The sequence below is a fragment of the Cnephaeus nilssonii genome (genome assembly GCF_951640355.1).
Source record: "Cnephaeus nilssonii genome assembly, chromosome: 4".
Taxonomy (NCBI): domain Eukaryota; kingdom Metazoa; phylum Chordata; class Mammalia; order Chiroptera; family Vespertilionidae; genus Cnephaeus; species Cnephaeus nilssonii.
Genome location: NC_137075.1, coordinates 33,281,208 through 33,300,863, shown reverse-complemented (window position 1 = coordinate 33,300,863; position 19,656 = coordinate 33,281,208). Strand labels below are relative to the sequence as shown.

The window sequence follows — 19,656 nt, the reverse complement described above, 5'->3', positions numbered from 1 at the left end:
CAAGCCAGACACAAAAGTACATACCCTTTATATCCATTCACATAAAAACAGGCAAAACTAATCTATACTACTAGAAGTCAGAACAGTGACTTATTTCCCTTTGTGTGTGTTTGGTGGGGCAGAGGGGGGTGACTAGGAGGAACACAGGAAGGGTTTGAGGGCTGCTTTCATGACATAGATGCTGGTTACATGTGTGTTCAATTTGTGAAAATTCATCAAGCTGTGCACTTATAATGTGTACTGTTTCTTGGTGTATATTGCATTTTAATAAAAAATTGAACAAAATACAAGGTTAGCTTAGCATGGCTTGTTTTTAGTGAATCTATACAGGTTACTAGAGATTCTTCTTTCCTCTCAAACTTTGCTAATCAAGTGAGCCTAGAATTTGGGCAGAAATCAACTTCAAATTGTCAGTGCAGAATGCTCCGAATCCACCTCTTCCTCTTTCTTGTGGTGGGCAGAACAAGGCCCTGGGAGGCAGAAGAATCAGTGTCAGAGCGAGTGATGTGATGTGATGTGATGTGATGTGATGTGATGTGATGTGATGTGATGTGATGTGATGTAAGACTTGACCAGCTACTGCTGGCTTTGAAGACGAAACAGGTCCATGAGCTAAGGAATGTGGGAAGCCTCTAAAAGCTACAAAAAACAAGAAAATGGATTCTCCTCTAGGCACTGCTGACACCTTGATTTTGGCCCAGTGAGACCCAGTGAAGACTTCGACCTATGAAATGGTTAAGATAATAAATTTGTGTTGTTTTAAGCCAATAGTTGGGGGTATTTCTTATAGCCTAATACATCACTCAATAGCTTCATTTCACACCCTTCCTGTTCTCTAAGATCCTGGAGATGCCAGGATTCTGTCATCTCAACTAATTATGAATCCTTTCCATTTGTCTGCAAGTGGATAGTTAAAGACGTTTAAAGCAATAACATGTTTTATTACTACCTGCTTAACTCTCTTGGCCTTGAGTTTTTGTTGGCCTAGATCTGTTAGCCTGCTGTTGTTTTATTTTTGTTTTTGTTGTGTGTTTTTTAAATTAACCCTTTCTAGGTTAGCAATCCCCTGCTAGGAAAAATTAGAAGAAAAACAGGCTTTCTTCTTTCTGGCCACCATCTACTTTCATATAACTAACTGCCATGCCCTTGCTGTTTTCACTCTGAACATTCCTCTAGAACTTTTTATTGTCTGTCCTCAGTCTTTTCTTCAGACCTTAGCTTATGCTGGGCATTAACCTTCAGGACACCCTTCTCGCAGTTCTGGGCCACCCCTGTATTTAGTCTAAGTTACGTCATCTCTCACCTTCTTTTGTGTATCTTGTTTCTAAAATTCTAAGCTTATCAAAAAGCAATGTGTTCAATCACATTGGTTTCTTCAGATGACTCTCCTTTTCTTCTTAAATAAGATAATTTCCAACTACTTTATTATAATTTCACTTTAGAGAGCTCCTGGTCTTTTTTCTTTTAATCCCTGGCTATGAAATTATAATTCTTTGCCCTGAACTTTTCTGCATCCCTTTGCCTAGAATTTAGAGTGTATTTCAGGAGAGATCCAAGATGGCGGTGTAGATAAACATCTGGGCTGCTGCCGTCCACAACAATTTCCAAAACTACAACTAAAAGACAGAACGTCTATCACCCAGAACCACGGGAAAGCTGGCTGAGCGGAACCTCTACAACTAAACTGAAAGAGACGGGAGCAATCAGGACACAAACGCTGAAAAACTGAGGTACAGGGGAGCGCACACGTGTTATGAGCTGGTGGCGGAGCCCAGCTGGAGGCGGGCGTTGCTTTCTTCAATCTGAAGAGAGACAGGCCCCCAATCTCTCTGAAATCCAGTTTCTGGGGAGAGACTGGGCTGTCTGCCATCGGGTAGGAGAGTGAGGGTGGCTTGCTAGCAGAGCTGCGTGAAGGTAGAATTGTTGGCGGTGCCGGGCACGAGATGTGGGGACATGGTTGGAGGCGGCTCACTGCCAGCCATCGCTGTTTGCCACGCCCTAGCCTAGTGATGCCCTGAGACTCAGTGACGCCCTGAGACTCCGCCCTGCACAATCTACAAACACACCCAAGCTCCTAGCAGCGGCTTTTGCATATGAATGGCCTTTTCTATTGCAGTTTAAACTAGTAAACTTGCAACCCGGTACAGACAGCTCCAAAGCCTCCAAGCTCCAAGCAGGGAGGAGAGGACGGCAGTTCTCGCTGTAGCTCCTGCAGGGTGGCCTCAGAAGCAGCTGAACTGCACCCCATTGGAGATCCAGAAGCCAGTATACCTAGTGGTCAGTGTGAGACACCAGATTTCAACTCCTCACATCCATAAGTGACACATTCGGGAGACGGACTCAGTGAGCACCAAAGCCCCACTGAAACAAGCCCTGTACCATAAGCGTGTCTCCAGCGCAGCAGTGCTTCCATTATAGACACAGCGGGTCCTCACAGCCAATTGGCCTGGAGGTCAATTCCTCCCAGTGTACCAACAGCAATCAAAGCTTAACTACAACAAGACTTTGCACTCAGCCCACAAAGGGGTGTACCAAGAGCGACCACCTAGGGTGATTGGGGAAGCTGAGCTACCGGCCCCTATAGATCACTGACCACACAAAGCCACTCCATCAACACAGGGAGGCAGCCAAAATGCGGAGACACCGAAGCATGTCACGAATAGGAGAGATGGAGGAAAGTAAACTACTGGATGACACAGTGTTCAGAACCACATTTATAAGGTTACTCAAGAATCTTCTAAAAACTGCTGAGAAACTTGAAGAGACCTTCAAGGACCTTAATGAGAATACCAAAAAAATGGAAAAGGACCAGTCAGAAATTAAGCATACACTGTCTGAAATAAAGAATACACAGAAACTCAACTGTAGATCACTGTATCCAAAGAGTCAAACCAAAGATCTGGAATATGAGGAAGCAAAAAACACCCAACCGGAGAGGCGGAAAGAAAGAAGAATCCAAAAGTGTGAGGATAGCGTAAGGAGCCTCCGGGACGGCTTTAAGAGTACCAACATCCGAATTTTTGGGGTGCCAGAAGAAGAGAAAGAGCAAGATACTTAAAAACTATTTGAAGAAATAATGACAGAAAACTTGCCCCACCTGGTGAAAGAAATAGACTTACAAATTCAGGAAGCACACAGAACCCCAAACAAGAAGAATCCAAAGAGGACCACACCAAGACACATCATAATTAAAATGCCAAGGGCAAAAGACAAAGAGAGAATCTTGAAAGCAGCAAGAGAAAAACAGTTACCTACAAGGGAGTACCCATATGACTGTCAGCTGATTTCTCAACAGAAACTATGCAGGCCAGACTGGAGTGGCAAGAAATATTCAAAGTGATGAACAGCAAGAACCTACAACCAAGATTACTCTACCCAGCAGAGCTATCATTCAGAATTGAAGGTCAGATGAAGAGCTTCACAGACAAGAAAAAGCTAAAGGAGTTCATCACCACCAAACCAGGATTACATGAAATGCTGAAGGGTATTCTTTAAGAAGAGGAAGAAGAAAAAAAAGGTAAAGGTAAAAATTATGAACAACAAAAAGACATCAAATACATACCTACCAACAAGTGAATCTAAAAATCAAGTGAATAAAAAATCTGAAGAACAGAGTGGACTGGTGAATATAATAGAATCAGGGACATAGAAAGGGAGGGGATGGACAATTCTCAGGGGGCAGGGGGTCTGAGGGGTGCAGGAAGAGATTGGACAAAAATCTTACACCTATGGATGAAGACAGTGGCGGGGGGTAAGGGTATGGGGTGGGGTGGGGAATCAGGTGGAGGGGAGCTATGGGGGGGGGGGGGAAGAGGAACACCTGTAATAATCTGAACAATAAAGATTTATTATTTAAAAAAAAAAGTAGAGTGTATTTCAGAGGAAACCTAGCATTTCTTTTTCTGGGAGATACAAAAACTGAACAAGCAAAGTCACTTCCTCACAAGGATTCCTCATTTCCCTGGTTATGTTTAATAATAATAATAAATAAGTCCTTATCCTTTTGAGATTCATATCGAAGCCTGTACAGCTTCAATGACTTGATGTCTTGGATTTACCTTAAATAATCTAGTGTGGTAGCACCTTGCTAGTGCGTGTGTCAGACTCGGAGATAACTCGCACTCTTCTCGGTTGCTGCTCTCTGTGCCCTGAGGGCCCACAGACCAGGGGAACCCCAAGAGTAGGAGGCAGATGCGAAGAGGAGCAGGTCTGAGGGTCCAACTGTCACTGCCAAGCACTCACTGCAAGATTCAGAGGAGGATAGGCCCAGGAGTAAGGGCGTCCGAAGAGGAACAAGCAATTAAAAAAAAAATCTCAACATGGAAAATGCCAAACAGGAAAATGAAACAAAGGATGAAAAGGAGCAAGGTGCTAATAAAGGAGAGCCTTGGCCCTCCCTTTGGAAGCTGGTGAACAGTGTGTGCTGGGAGGAAATCATGGGTGGCTCCCCCTTGGGCAGCCCATCCTGCAGTACAGATGGGATGGGGCAGAGGCATGGAGAGCCGCAGGCAAGGATGAGACAGAGAACACGGAAAGGATTGGGAAGAGATGAGACAGCTGATGGAAAACATGAGGGAAAGCAGTTAAGTCAAAGTCTGCGGGCAGTTAGCACTGACCCCCTCACCATGACCATCACGATGAGTTTTGCCTTACGCCTTGAGTCCTGATGTTTTCCCTGAAGTTAATAGGGAGATACACCTGTTTCCTAAACTTACATGTTCGTGATGTGCCTTCACTGTGAACCTGTTGGTGTTGCTTGTTTCCAGTGGGTCTCCTTTTACCAGTTTCTAAACTGAATGTTGTGTTTTGACCCAATTTGTAAGTTTCTGTCAGCAGGGGAGTTTACCTATTGCATGGGAAGATGCTCATTACATACTGTGAAGTTAATAAAGCAGTTTAAAAAAGCAAATAATAATAATAATAATAATAATAATAATAATAATAATAATCTAGTGGGGTCAGGGGTAATAATAATCTAGTGGGGTAAGTATAGATAAAACAATGTTGATTGTCATTCATGAACCCTGGGAGTTCATCATATTGTTCACTCTACTTTTGGATATGTTTGAAAGTTTCCATAATAAACTTTTTTTTAAAAAGCCTCACCCAATGATATGTTTATTGATTTTAGAGAGCAAGAGAGGAAAGGAGGGAGAGAGGAAGGAGGGAGGGAGGGAGGGAGGAAAACATCAATGTGAAAGAGAAATATCAATCGGTTGCCTCCCAAACAAGCTCAACCAGGATCGAACCCGCAACCTTTTTGGTGTACAGGAGGATGCCCCAACCATTTGAGCCACCCAACCAGAGCCATAATAAACCATTTTTAAAAATTTATAGAGGTACTGTTTTTAATAGAAGGCTACTAACTTTAGCAAAAGATGCTCAGGGACTTGAGGTTTCTATTACTACCATATTTTCCATTTTGTACAAACTTTGTAATCTTCAGTAAGACAGCAAAATAGTCTCCCTCTGATCTGACAGTGTGCAATCTACACTGAGTGGCCAGATTATTATGACCACCCCTTCAGTACTTCGTTGGGCCACCTTTTGCCTTCAATACTGCGGCGATTCTTCTTGGCATTGACTCCACGAGATGTTGAAAGGTGATGTGAGGAATCTGACACCATGCCTGATGAATAGCACTGTCCAGTTCTGTGAGATTTGATGGTTGTGGAACCAGCTGCCTGATGGCTCTTTTAACTTTGTCCCACAAATGCTCAATTGGATTGAGATCTGGTGATTGTGGGGGCCACCTAAGCAAGGTAAAGTCTCCCTCATGTTCTTGAAACCACTCCTGCACAATACGAGCACCATGGCATGGCACATTGTCTTGTTGGAAGAAGACATCTCCATTGGGATATGCCATCAACATGATAGGATGAACTTGATCAGCAACGATACTTAGGTATGTTGTACTATTCAGCGTTGTCCCACACGAATTAAAGGGCCCAAATCATGCCAGGAAAACATGCCCCAAACCATAACACTGCCCCCACCAGCTTGAAGGGTTGTACTCATGCATGTGGGATGCATGCTTTCATGCTGTTTCCGTGAAATTCTCACTCTGCCATCTGCATGATGCAAGTGGAAACGTGATTCATCGGACCACATGACTTTTTTCCAATGCTCGACTGTCCAATCCTTGTGTTCCTGTGCGAATTGGAGACGTTTTATCTTGGTAACTGCAGACAGCAGAGGTGTTCGAACAGGCCTTCGGCTTCCATATCCCATACGATGCAGTGTATAGCTAATTTGCCTACAAACGTCAGGTGGTCATAATAATCTGGCCACTCAGTGTATGTCCACACTTACATCATTCCTACCTCTTTTTGCTCTTATCCTCTTGTTCTGTTCACCATGCTTCTTCCCTTAGGGTGAGGATCTATTTCCATGCACTATTGCTATGAGAGACCTTCAGGAAAATTCCCTAAGTGGATCCTAGAGCCTCTGACAACACCATGTAATAATTCTTCTCAATGTAAGCAGATAGGATTACCAGAGGCTGGTGTCTTTGTGCCTTTCTAAGAGGTGGGCCACATATCTGTAACTTCCGTTTAGCTGTAAGAAGAAATTGGAAGAGCTGCAAGCAGAATTGGCTGGTCCTGTTCATTACATTCGCTGGGGAAGTAAAATCCTTTGACAGGTCTCTGTATGCTAGTGTAGTGAAATTTCCCTCTCACTGCAATCAAAAGAATCAAAACCTGACCTTGCCCAGAGAGAGTAGGCATCCCTTATTATAGCAGGGCCTCGTACAAGCACATCTCTCTTTGATATACAAACACATTAGTCTCAGCTCTTCTGGTAAACCCATCATTTTTTAACAAAATATACTCTTTTATGTCATATTCTAATCAAATATGAAATTGTTTCTACCTTGCAGTAAAAGTAAAAAACAAATAAGTTTATTAGCCTTAAATGTTTATAGATGTGAGTCTAAAACATCACTCCCCATCTTCTATCCTATTTTCTACAAATGCATTACTGAGCAAATTTTCCATATTTATTCTCCTTTCTGTATAATACCTCAAAGTCTCCAAAATACCCAGATTTATACTATAATCTGTGCATTTTATCCTTTCCTTTAAAATTTCACTTTAAAGCCTTATTAAACACATCTCTTCCAATCCCTAAGAAATCTGCTCTGTCCCTTGCCAGAGTCCACCTTTCTGGTATCTTAGCATTTACAATCAGGCAGTCTGCTCTCTGTTCTTCTTTTCCTTCACATACACAGCCTTCAGTTGACAGTGAGATGAAAATTCTACCTGCCACTCACTTCACTATCTTGAATTGCAAAGTCACATGACACACCTCAGGTGTCTTCTGACTAGTGACGCCATTCATCCCACAGGACTTGGCAGGATGGGGGTCTGTAGGCTTAACTGGTGTGAATAAGCTTTTCATCATATGTTGCTCAAGAAAAACCACACATGCCCGGCCGGCATGGCTCAGTGGTTGAGCGTCAACCTATGAAATAGGAGGTTACAGTTCGATTCCCAGTCAGGGCACATGCCCAGGTTGTAGGCTTGATCTCCAGTGGAGGGTGTGCAGGAGGCAGCCGATCAATGATTCTCTTATCATTGATGCTTCTATATCTCTCTCCCCCTCCTTTCCTCTCTCTGAAATCAATAAAAATATATCTTTAAAAAAAAAAAAAAAAACACGTCTCTCAGGGGACAGCCATGCTCCTTAATCGGTACGCCCAGGCCTGCTAGTACCCATATGTCTCCAGAACATTCTACCACTGCTGTTTCCATAGAAGTATCAGATTTATATTCTCTGAAAAAGTCTCAGATCTGTTGCCTAAAGCCAGGCATTGCAAGTTTTTCCTCCTTTTCTGTACTGCCTGATTTGTTTGTGTTCCCTAAAGCTGGTTTAGGATACTCTCTACACCTTACAATTCCCTTTCCCTTCCTGGCTTCCTTGAGGTATTATTTCTTCCATTCTTCCTAGGTGCTTTTATAACTCTCAGAAAGCAGACCTCAAACTCTTACCTTTCAGGCTAGAAAACCATTTCGCTTCCTCGGGCATCATGGGTGAGAGCATCTAGGTCACTGAATCAGATGCCTCCTATTCTGCCTCCTGGGACTGAACCCCTAAGGCAGTGATGGGCAACCTTTTGAGCTTGGTATGTCAAACTTCGCCAAAAAACTGAGCATAACTCGGGTAGTGTGTCACTTTGAGGAAAAAACATTATTTCGCGATATTTATAGTTTAAATAACATAAATGTTTCATCCTCGGCATGCGGCCACCTCAGCAGCCGCGTGTCATCAGAAATGGCACTGACATGTGTGTCAGAGGTTCGCCATCACTGCCCTAAGGCACAGTGACCATTGAGAAGCTCTCTTCCCAAGCCTGAGTGAGCATCAGAATCACCTGAGGGATGTTAACCGACAGCTTTGGCGTTCCACCTCCGGAGTTCGGATGCAGGGATCTGTGGCAGAGTTCCCAGGGAAATTTGATGGCCTGCCTGCTGCAGGTGTGCTACCTTAAGTAATTACATACAGAACTAAACCCTTCCCTTAACTCAGCGCTTCTCTATCCTGGCTGCACATTGGCCTCACTTGACAAGTTTTAACAAAGTCCAATCTCGGGCCCCACCCAGGCAGTGAAGTCAGAAATTGAAGTGGAACCCCGGCATCAGCATGTTTTCCAAGCTCCCCCAGTGATCCTAAGGCTCCGTGACAATTGAGAAGCTCTCTTCCCAAGCTCCCCATCCGTTCTCCTGAGCAGCAACTTTCTACTTCTTCAGTTCACATTCTCCAAGCCAGTTCTCACTCTTCTACCCAGTGGTGCAGATTTATTTGGTTGGGGGAACAGGGAGGGAGAGGAAGGGCCGTGGGTATTTTTTAAACCTCCCAGGTAATTTCAATGTACAGCCAGGGTTGGGACCCACTGTCCCTGACTCCTTCCCCAACTTCCCTCTAGGCTCTGCCGAGGCCGAGAGAACGAGAACATATAAAGGAAGAGACCAAGGGTGAACCCCTGAAGAGCCTTGAGGATCAAACCAGCACAGGACTCTCCACCCTCGCTGTTGATGGAAGTTTGCTCCAAAGTTCACACTGACCCCACGTCAGAGAGAACCCAAGACTCTGACTCCAGCTTCTTTGTTGCTGTGAATGTGGAACATGAAATGAAAGTTTCCCCACCATGAACTTAAAATGACTCTTGGGAAAACCCCTCCGGGAGCGATAACCAGCTTCCAAGAATAAAGTGCAAAGGGCAAATATCATTTGGGGGCCCAGTATCTGGCTGTTCCATCTCATTAGCCACAAGGACACGAAGTCAGTCATTCTAGTACCAGGAACAGCTGCAGGGGACATGTGGCCAAAGCTTTCAGACAAATATACAGAGATCTGAAGTCCTTTATAGTCCCCAAGTAGAGTTAGCAGACTCAGTATAAACTGTCTGCCTTCCCCTCTGCCCAATTCCTGCAACTGCCCCCATAGCCCCCACCACCACCACCCTGAGAGCCAAAAGCACTCAGCCCCTCTCAACTAAGCTGAATCTGGAAACATATCTTCTGTTCATTCATCCAGTCAACATTTCTTGAAGCACCTGCTACATGCAAGTCACTAAGGTCAAGTGTCAGGGGCACAAAGACTCAGTAGTCTGTCTGTTCACAGGGGACCCTGGAGATGTGTTGCTGGCTGACTGGTATAACAGGCAGATTGAAGACACAGGAGGTAAAATATCCTGTCAGCGAAAGGCAAGAAACTAGACAAAAAAAAAAAAAACTAGACCATGTGATGGGCACGTGTAAGCAGCAGCAGAATGACCCAACGCTGCTAGCAGTGGGCCAAAGCATGTCAGCTCCGAAGAAAGGGCCGTTGGGTGGAGCTGGACTTCTGGACACCTAGCCCTGACTCCTGCAGAGGAAGGAGAGTCTCAGCCCTCCTTTCCGATCTCAGAGCTAGTGTCAAACTAAAAGTAGGTGTGTTATCTTCATCTTACAATTAAAAACTGAAGTCACTCAGGCCGGCTCCAAATGTTTACATTCCACCACTCCATGTGCCTTCCTGTCTGGATTCGGGGATGTGAGCCTGGGAGTGGGATTATCTCCCTCAGGTAATGGCTGCAGGGATCTGGAGTGACCTCAAAGAACTCTGGAAAAACAGAATAATCAGCCTCAGGAAGGGCCGTCTGCATACCTCTCTGCTTGGGAAGGGTCCTTCCAAACTCAGAATTAATTAATCCACCCATTGAAGCAAGTCCTGGGCACCCACTGTGATCCAGGCCTGTACAGGCTCTGTGATTAATACCCAGGCCCCAGCCTTCACAGAAAAGTGAACATGGGCAATTATAAGAATGAAAGTCATTGCCAGGTAACCCATCCAGCCTGGGGCAGTGAAGGGGTGCAGATGGGTACCAGGACCACTGTTACTGGCACTGAGTACTAGTATATGGAGGCTGGTGCTGGGGTTGGAGGAGGGGAGAAAGAATTTCTGGCAGAAAGGGCAACATGTGATTACCCTGACAATGAAGTCAAAAGTGAGTAAAGTCATCCATGCGCACACAAAAAATGTACCTAAGCCAGCAATTTTCTCTCTCTCTCTCCCCCACCTCTCTCTCTCCCTCTCCTTTTTTGTTTTGTTAATCCTTCACCCAAAGATATTTTTCCATTGATTTTTTTAGAAAGAGTGGAAGGGAAGGGGAGAGAGAGAGAGAGAGAGAGAGAAACATCAATGTGAGAGAGATACATTGGTTGCCTCCCGCACAAGCCCTTGACTAGAATTGAACCCAGGACCCTTCAGTCTGCAGGCTCCATCCACTAAACCAAACCAGCTAGGGCCTGCAAGAATTTTTTAAATATGCAATATCTGACTATTTAGTCAAGGGCACTGATCTCTTTTCCCTTAGACTGTCAAATAAAAAAAATTACAACAAACACAACAGCCATCTGGTGTGAATGAATCAAAATTATACCTATTTTTTGGTCAGATCGGCAAAAAATCTATCTTTTGGTGTGCCACATAATTTTAATAATTAGTTTATGTGTGCCATAAAAAAGGTTGAAAATCACAGACCTACATAATAATTGGTGATTTCTAGGACTGTTGCAATGCTAGCCTATCTAGAGCTGTAATTCATCAGTTCTAAAGGAAGATTATACCTATAGAGGGACAGTAAGCCACTCTGACAAAAGCAGAAACCTTTATTGAAAGTTCTCTTGAAATGGTCACTGTTTAAACAGAAAAGGGTGAAAGTATGGCAGAAATAGAGATCATGCCTCTATGAGATAAAGACCCCATTATAAAGATGAGGAAACTGAGGCTAATAAATGTAGTCTGCCTGATTCCATGCTCTTAACCACCATGACTGCTGCCTCCCAAGGAATGAAGGTATCCTCTGCACTGTTCCAGGGAGAGAAATGCTGACTCAAGGTACCCAAACACTCCAACCATGGAGAACACCTTATTGCAGGGTAAAGATATTTCACCCACCCTAGCCGGTTTGGCTCTGTGGATAGAGGGTCAGCCTGGAGACTGAAGGGGCCCGGGTTTGATTCTGGTCAAGGGCACATGCCCAGGTTGTGGGCTCAATCCCCAGGAGGCAGCCAATCAATGATTCTCTCTCATCATTGATGTTTCTATCTCTATCTCCCTCTCCCTTCCTCTCTGAAATCAATAAAAATATATTTAAAAAATAAAAGCTATTTCACCCAACTGTTCCAGAAAATACCCCCAAACCAAGCTAAGGCAGGCTTAAGTCTTTTCCATAAACTCCTCCCTTAACCTTGGTCCCTCCCTCTACTTCTACATTTTCTACCTTAAACTCAATACTGTAGCCCACCCTGACCTCCTTACAGTGTCTCGAAGATGTCCTTCTTTCTTGTCTGCAAGTTTTCATACATTCTGTTCTTGCTGCCTGAGAGACTCCTCTCCCCTCTCTATTCTTGGTTAATTTTTCTTCATTCAGGTATCATGTTAAACTTCCTTAAGGAGAGTTTCTAAACTCCTAGGCTAGTTCAGGTCTCCTCCTGTGGCTCCTTGCATCTCACAAATCAAAACACGCATCATAATCCATTGTAATCTTGTGTAGTGTTGCCTACCCTAGCCTTCCACTAGCACACACACACACTGACAGCTCCATAAAGACAATGATCCGTGCTGGGAGGATGGCAAGCACTTCATGAATATTTGGTGAATGCTCATTCTCCAGCCCCATCTCTTCTTGAGCTCCAAATAGGCACATCTGCCTACTATCTTACAAATAAATTTCAAATTCAACATGATTGCATCCCCCTCCTTATAAATTATGCCAGCACCTACTGATTGCCCAAGCCAGAAACCACATCTCTTCATTCAGGGAACATTAATTGAGTTCCTCTCTTTGTTTCTTTGCTGGGGATACAGTGGATCATAAGACAGGCTCACACTCTATATGGCACAGAACTTACAGGCTGGTGAACATCACCTACCTCTTCCTTAGGCCAGACATCCCAATAAATGTCATTGGTTATACTGATTATAACTTCTAAATCACTCTCCCAGCCCTGGCCGGTTTGGCTCAGTGGATAGAGCGTTGGCCTGCGGACTGAAGAGTCCCGGGTTCAGTTCTAGTCAAGGGTATATGCCAGGGTTGTAGGCTCGATCCCCAGTAGGGGATGTGATCAATGATTCTTTCTCATCATTAATGTTTCTCTCTCTCTCTCTCCCTCTCCCTTCCTCTCTAAAATCAATAAAAATATATTTTTTAAAAATAATAAAAAATAATTAAATCACTCTCCCATCTGTCCTTTCCCAGAAACATCATCTCCTGAATAAGCCATATCCCCACTGCCATTGCCCTAATTCAGGCCTTTGTCATTTCCTGCCTGTATTTCCAGGAGAGCTTCCTATCAGGGTCTCTATCTTCAGCCTTGTTCTTCTGTCCCAACCCAGCTACATGGTTCCCCTGCTTAGAACCCTTCAATGACTCCTCACATGCTTTAAAATAAAATCTAAACCCTCTAGGAAGGTTTGTCTCAAGCTTTAGCCCCTTGCCTTCCTTTGTTCTCTCACATCCCACAATCCTCCACAAACATTCTTCTCACCTTTGTGCCTTTACATTGCCTTTCCCTGTATCTAGAATGTCCTTGCCCTTTCCTCATCAACAGATATTTATTGAGTACCTTCCAGACAACAGACACTGTACTAAGTGCCAGAGATTCAGCAGTGAGCAAAACAAAGTCCCTATTCTTATGATGTTTACATTCAAGATGAAAGGATAGCCCTACCTGTGTGGCTCAGGTGGTTGGGTGTCCTTCCCTGTGCCGAAAGGTTGCTGGTTCAATTCCCAGTCAGGGAGCATGCCTGGGTTGTGTTCAGGAGTCAGCCAATGGGTACTTTGATCTCACATCGATGTTTCTCTCTCTGTGTCCCTTCCACTCTCTCTAAAAATCAATGTAAAAAATATCCTCAGGTGAGGATTAATCCAAAAAAGCAAGTGGGAGACTGAGAGCCATGACTTTAAGTAGGATAGATCTCTGATAAGGTAATATTTGTGCAAAGATATGAATGGGGTGAAGTAAGAAGTTCTGAAGGTATATAGCAAAAGGAACAAAAATTGTTCCCCAAATACAAGACCCCAAAAGCAGGAACAAACCAGGAAAATTGAAAGAAAATCAAGACAGCCCCTGGCTGGTTTGGCTCAGTGGATAGAGCATCAGCCTGTGGACTGAAGGGTCCCGGGTTTGATTCCAGTAAAGGGCACTTGCCCGGGTTGTGGGCTCAATCCAGTAGAGGACATGCAGGAGACAGCCAATCAATGATTCTCACCATTGATGTTTCTCTCTCTCTCTCCCTCTCCCTTCCTCTATGAAAGCAATAAAAATATGTATTTTTTAAATTTTTTTTAAAAAGAGAGAGAGAAGCCGAAACCGGTTTTGCTCAGTGGATAGAGCGTCGGCCTGCGGACTCAAGGGTCCCAGGTTCGATTCCGGTCAAGGGCATGTACCTTGGTTGCGGGCACATCCCCAGTAGTGGGTGTGCAAGAGGCAGCTGATCGATGTTTCTCTCTCATCGATGTTTCTAACTCTCTATCCCTCTCTCTTCCTCTCTGCAAAAAATCAATAAAATATATTTTAAAAAAATAAATAAATAAATAAATAAATAAATAAAAAAGAGAGAGAGAGAAAATCAAGACAAACAGTATAGCCGGAGCAGAGAAAGGGGTGGGGAGAAGTCTGGGATGAGTCAAAGAAATCAGATGAAGTGGGCCTTGAAGGTCATGTAAGTGGGTGTTTCTCCCACTTCTGACTCCTTTTCATCCTTCAGTGTCAAGTGCAGAAATCACTTCCTAAATAAGCTACACGCCACCCTACTCCTAGCACTCAGCATATACAATATGTTTAATTTACTACTTTTGCCAGTCCCCACCACACGATGAGTTCCCTACAGCAGGAGCTCTGTCTTTCCGCTCCATGTTTTATGGACCCCACCACAAGCAGTAAATTGTTTCTGAATAGTCGAAACATTCTTCCTTCATTCTCATTTCATGCCCTGCAAGTAACTCCCCAATTACCAGATTGGTTTCCCAGTGGCCATGGTACTAGAAAGGAGTACCATGTGCTATATACCCTCCACATGCCTTGATAGTGAACACATGCCCTCTGGAATTTAGAAATTACATGTGTATGCTCACCAATGTACATTTAATAAACATTATCATTTATACACATCAGCCTCTTTTCTGGGTGAAACTCAATTGGTGAGAAAATGATCAACTCTGGGTCATGATGACCCAAGGAAGGCACTGCTCATGGAAGGGCCTCCTGAGCAGCCCTACAGAAGCCCCAGATGCCCCCTCATCACCACCTTCCCTATTTCAGATGGCAGCCCATCACCTTCCATCTGCCCAAGCTTGAATCCTTAACATCACCTCAAAGAGCTCCTACACACCCCCACATCCAGAAGTCCTAGAAATTCCACCTTATAACGATTTCTGTATCTACCCCCTCATCTCAGTTCCAAAGGCCCTGCCCAGAGGGCAGGCCTCCACCAACTTCATATGGACTCAGGTTTTAGCTCCCTAAACCGGTCTCCCTACCTTGTCTCTCTTTCCAAAAACACTCTCCACATGTCCACCAGAGTTCCTCCAAGCAAATTGTACTTCCCCACTTAAAATTGTTAGCTCCCCCCTATCTCCAAAATAAAGTCTAACCTGTTTAGGCACCGTATAAAACCCTCCTTGAGCTGACCCTAGGCTGTATTTCCAGTCCTTATCTCCTCCCCTGTCTCGTACTCCACATTCCAGGTCTACCAACTACCTGCAATTCTCTGAACCTTTTGGCACTCCACACCTTTTTCCGTGCAGTTACCCCTGTGAGAAATGTCCTAGAAGACAGCTACATATCTTTTCAAAATTCAGCTCAGACATTGTAGTCTCTGTGATGCCTTCCTAAGCTCTCCTCCCCACAAGGAGAAAGTTGCCCTGCGTGCTCCTATGGTGCCTTTATCACTACACCTATTATCTCGCATGACAATTCTTTGTTAGCATGTCTGTCTCCCTCCTGGTTTTCTCCTTCTTGGTTTCCTCCTGCATGATTATGGTTAAATAGAGATTTACTGCATAGGCCATATCTGGACAGAAGGTCCTCAGAAGTCTCAGCATCTGACTTGTCCTGGGTACTCACTAAGCAATAGTTGAAGGAAGAAACTCACATGTCCTTAAATTCTTACAATCTTGGTTGTCCTTCTGACCTTCTCCCAGATCTCTGTGCCTCTGATGTTACTAGAGATAGGACGAAGTCCTATTAGCAGCCAAGAGATATACTAATTTTAAATATAATAATTTATGTAACATCGAAGTCATGATTTATGGTTTTCACTGAATCTGATTTCATTCTTGCAGGAGCCTGGAAGTGAACGGTCACTCTACCTTGCGTAAGGTCCCCCGGTTACTGAGCCCAGTCTCAAACAAAGCCTGGTGCACTCTTCACTCTACCAGAGTTGTCTCAAATACATGTCATAAATCCATGCACAAAACTCTGTCTTCTATTCACTGGGAGCTCTGCAAACTAATGATAATTGTGGCTACTTTGCATGTATCTGTACAAGAGTGTACGTGTGCGTGTGCGTGTATGTGGGTGTACAAGAGTTTGAGTACACCTCTATTCCCAAATTAGAAGCAGCATATTAAAAAGGGGATGGCTGATGGAAGTAGGCACAATGCCAGAATCAAGGAATGACAGCTGTCAGAGATGACAGATCAAAATCAGAAAAGAATAAAACCTGATGAACTGACGTTAGGCCCGCAGCATAAGGCCACTGAGGAGCAAGCGATCATCCCCACCCACCCTGCTGGCCTGGGAAGGCCTCATAATCATACAAGAATTGAGATATGCAATGGTAATCCCAAGTCACCAAAAGAAATGTCCAGTTATTAAGGCAAGCAGACATAGCACTGGTTTTAAAGATATTTCAACAAAGATGGTTGAAATAAGAGAATTCTGGTGTTTAAAGGGATGCAGCTTTCTTAGAAATTATACTTAGATGGAATAATCCTTGCTCTACACAGACATGTGACTATCTATCTACATTTGAGGGGTCCCCAAGAGCAGCATATCCTAAAATTAGTTTCACCAGTAAGTCAACCTACCATATCATCTATAATAGTTTTAATAATCTAGCCGACAGCAAAACTCACACATATGCAAAAAGATATTCACTGGAGCATTCCCTGTAAGACTGGAAAAGTTGGAACTAACTTAAATGGCCATTAACCGAGGACCTAATATTTAAATAAGCAATATTCTTAAAATTAACATGGAATAACATGAAGCATTTTTTTAAAAGTAGATCTATAAATAGAAAAGAATGTCACTGATAAATTCCTGGAGAAAAGCACACTGTAGAATTATATGTGGACTATGATTCCTTTTTGTAAACCATAGAACAAAACTACATCTGAAGGAGCAAGAAAAAATCAGGAAGGGCACACAAACTGCTAATGATGCTTACCATGGGCAGCTGGGCAAAAGGTAAACTGGTGGGTTTTTTACACTTTGGCACTGTTCGAATTTTCACACAAAGCATACATTAAAAATGTTTTTAAATAAAAGCATTTCCAGAGGCATGCATTTCTTCCCGTCTCCTTCTCACCAGCTGACTGGACTCACATCCAGGCCTCTGCCCTGGCGCTCCCCTCAACACCTCCTGCCCCAGCCCCACTTACAGATGCAGGCAGCTGCCAGCAGGCGGCCAGCAGCGTAGGGGGCAAAGCAGCTCGGGAAGATGGGCTGCACCATGTAGTTGGCAAAGGTGATGGCGATGATGGCCTGGCTGGTGGGCTCGATGATGAGGAGGGAGGTCCAGAGTCGGATGAAGGCAGGGAGTCCCCCGAAGGCCTCGAGGATGTAGGCATAGCTGGCCCCAGACTTCTTAATGGTGGTGCCCAGTTCCGCATAGCAAAGGGCCCCAAAGACAGAGAAGATGCCCCCAACAGCCCAGATGACCAGGGAGAGGCCAAAGGAGGTACTGTGCATGAGCACGCCCTTGGGGGACACAAAGATGCCCGAGCCAATCATGTTCCCCACAATCAGGCACACGCCGTTCAGCAGCGAGATCTCCTTCTTCAGCTTCACCTGCTGGGACCCTGAGCGGGCCTCCTCCGCCAAAGGGGAGGCATCCCCCGTGTGCTGGGAGGCCACTTCATACTTCACACCGTTCACCATGGCGGAGGGGAAGAAGGGCTTCACCAGCTTCCTGGCATGGCCCTCTAAGGAAGAACGATGAAGATACACATCAGGTGGTTGGCAATTCCATGGAATGCTGCCCCCATAGGGGCCAGTATGGGCAACCCGCTCCACCTACCAGGGCAGAGACCTCTCTCTTGCTTCCCACCCATTAAACTCTTCTTCTCGTGGGGGCTCTGGCTCATCAAAACAGCCCCAACGTGAATCATTCCCCAGAGAGAGGATCGTGAGGCTGGTGCTGCCTACCTGATTTACAAAATAGAAAGCTGAGTCCTGGTTCTATCGGAGCCTGCTGTGACAAGAGGCAGGCATGAGGGCAATCATCTGGCAGTTACCAGGTGTAAGCACAGTGATTTGAGCTGGCATTTTCCTGCCTTACCTCAAAAAGGTCTGCCTCGCCTCCAATTTCAGACTCCCCTCTCACCCGTGCTGAGGATGCAGCACGAGGAGCCAACCTTGCAAGCAAATCATCGGTGGGTTCTCCTCACAACACGGCCCTTTTCCCCCCCAAGGATTCTAGCTCTGGCAAACATAAAGGCTTCGGAGATTCCTTGCTGGAAACCCACAGCCATCACCTGCGGAGGTGAAGCCCTCAACCCTAGCCAAGTCCCAGCAGCCTCACCTGACCCTGAAAGAAGACAGGCTAGTCTTCTCCTTCCCCAGACACCTCTCCCATCCGTCCGTATTTCAGACCCCCTGCCACCAAGGCCCTCTCGTCAGCACAGCTGCATCACCCCCAACAGTATGAATGGGAAAAGGGTGATCCCAATGTGCAGCCCAACCTAGACATGATTGGAGTCCGCTGGTGGCCACTCCCTTCCCGGGAGATCCAGCACCCACCGAAAGCCAAGGCCAAGAAACAGCTGAAGTGGGGCAGCTGATGCCGGGCTCCGCAGAGCAGGAGGCCGCTGAGAGAAAGACAGGCGAGGCTGGCCAAGCGAGTGGAGAGATACTAGGGCTCGAGGCGCTGGGGAGAGCAAGTGGCCAGACTCTGCGCAGCAGCCAAGGGGGCTGGGGGCAAGTGAGCGGGGCTGAAAGAGAGAGTGGGCAGCGCGCACTACCTGGCCAGAGGTGTAAGCAGGTTCCTGCGGAGGCAGCAGCCAGGGGAGGCCAGGAGCTGCGCTCTGACCACTCCTCCTCCTCAGCCAGCAGTGAAAGGAATGGCCGGCCAAGTGCTTACGGACTTAAGTCAAATCAAGAAGTCAAGAAGGGCGGAGGGGATGAGGGCGGGGGAGAGGAGTATTAAGCAACTGTCTGGGTCCAAGGTTCACTGGCCCCTCACCCCTGGAAAAAAAGGGCAGCGAGGAGCTCTGGGCTCAGCACTTTCCGAGATAAGAAAGGCGCTCCCTCAGGAATCTCCTTTGACAAGGAACAGAACAAAGGGACTGGCAGCTGGGCATGGCTCTGAAGCCCCGGGGAAACTGTCCCCTAGCAAATGAGCCCTGATAAGGCCCCGGCAGTGGCTGAGAAGGGCCCTACCCTAGCCCACTTCTCTCTCACCCCAAGCAAGAAAGGCAGGAGGATTGCACAACGTGACTCCACTCCGAAGGGTTGTTCATGCGCTGGGATTAGAGGAAGTGTGAGTGCAATCCCTGCACCTCGTGACTGGCCGTCCTAAGAGGAGAACTCTGCACACTTCCCCGCGAGTGAGGAGTGGCTGCCCCTGAACTTGGGCCAGTACCCCGCGGCTGAGCCTCAAGCTACTTCCAAGGAAACCAGGTCAAAAAAATTATACCCAAACCTCTGGCTGTATCCCCTCCCCTTCCATGTGCCCTTTCATCTTTAAAAAGACATACCAGGATCTTTGGGGAAGCATAATTCTTGTAAACACCTCCCCAAATACAAGTTAACTCCAATTTCCTGAAAATATGGGGAAATAAGATTTCCCTGAACATACAGACCCAGAACAGAAAGAAAAAGTAGAGTGTTTTTTGGAAATCATAGATTATTTTACCTTTATAGTCTAGTTAAATATGGTATT

General features: G+C 45.4%; 1 protein-coding gene across 2 annotated transcripts in view; it reads right to left on the bottom strand.

Annotated features, from left to right (window-relative positions):
• SLC7A7 (solute carrier family 7 member 7) overlaps nucleotides 1-19,656 on the bottom strand; it is a 35,450-nt gene that overhangs the window by 12,787 nt on the left and 3,007 nt on the right. The window contains exons 1-2 of one of the 2 annotated variants that reach the window (XM_079767878.1): nucleotides 18,737-19,237; nucleotides 17,156-17,698 (exon numbers count right to left, since the gene is read on the bottom strand). In XM_079767878.1, coding sequence (XP_079624004.1) covers nucleotides 17,156-17,654 — 499 coding nt within the window. In that variant the 5' untranslated portion in view covers nucleotides 17,655-17,698; nucleotides 18,737-19,237. Of the gene's footprint in view, nucleotides 1-17,155; nucleotides 17,699-18,736; nucleotides 19,238-19,656 lie in introns of those variants that run through there. The other variant, XM_079767877.1, reaches the window with a different exon arrangement.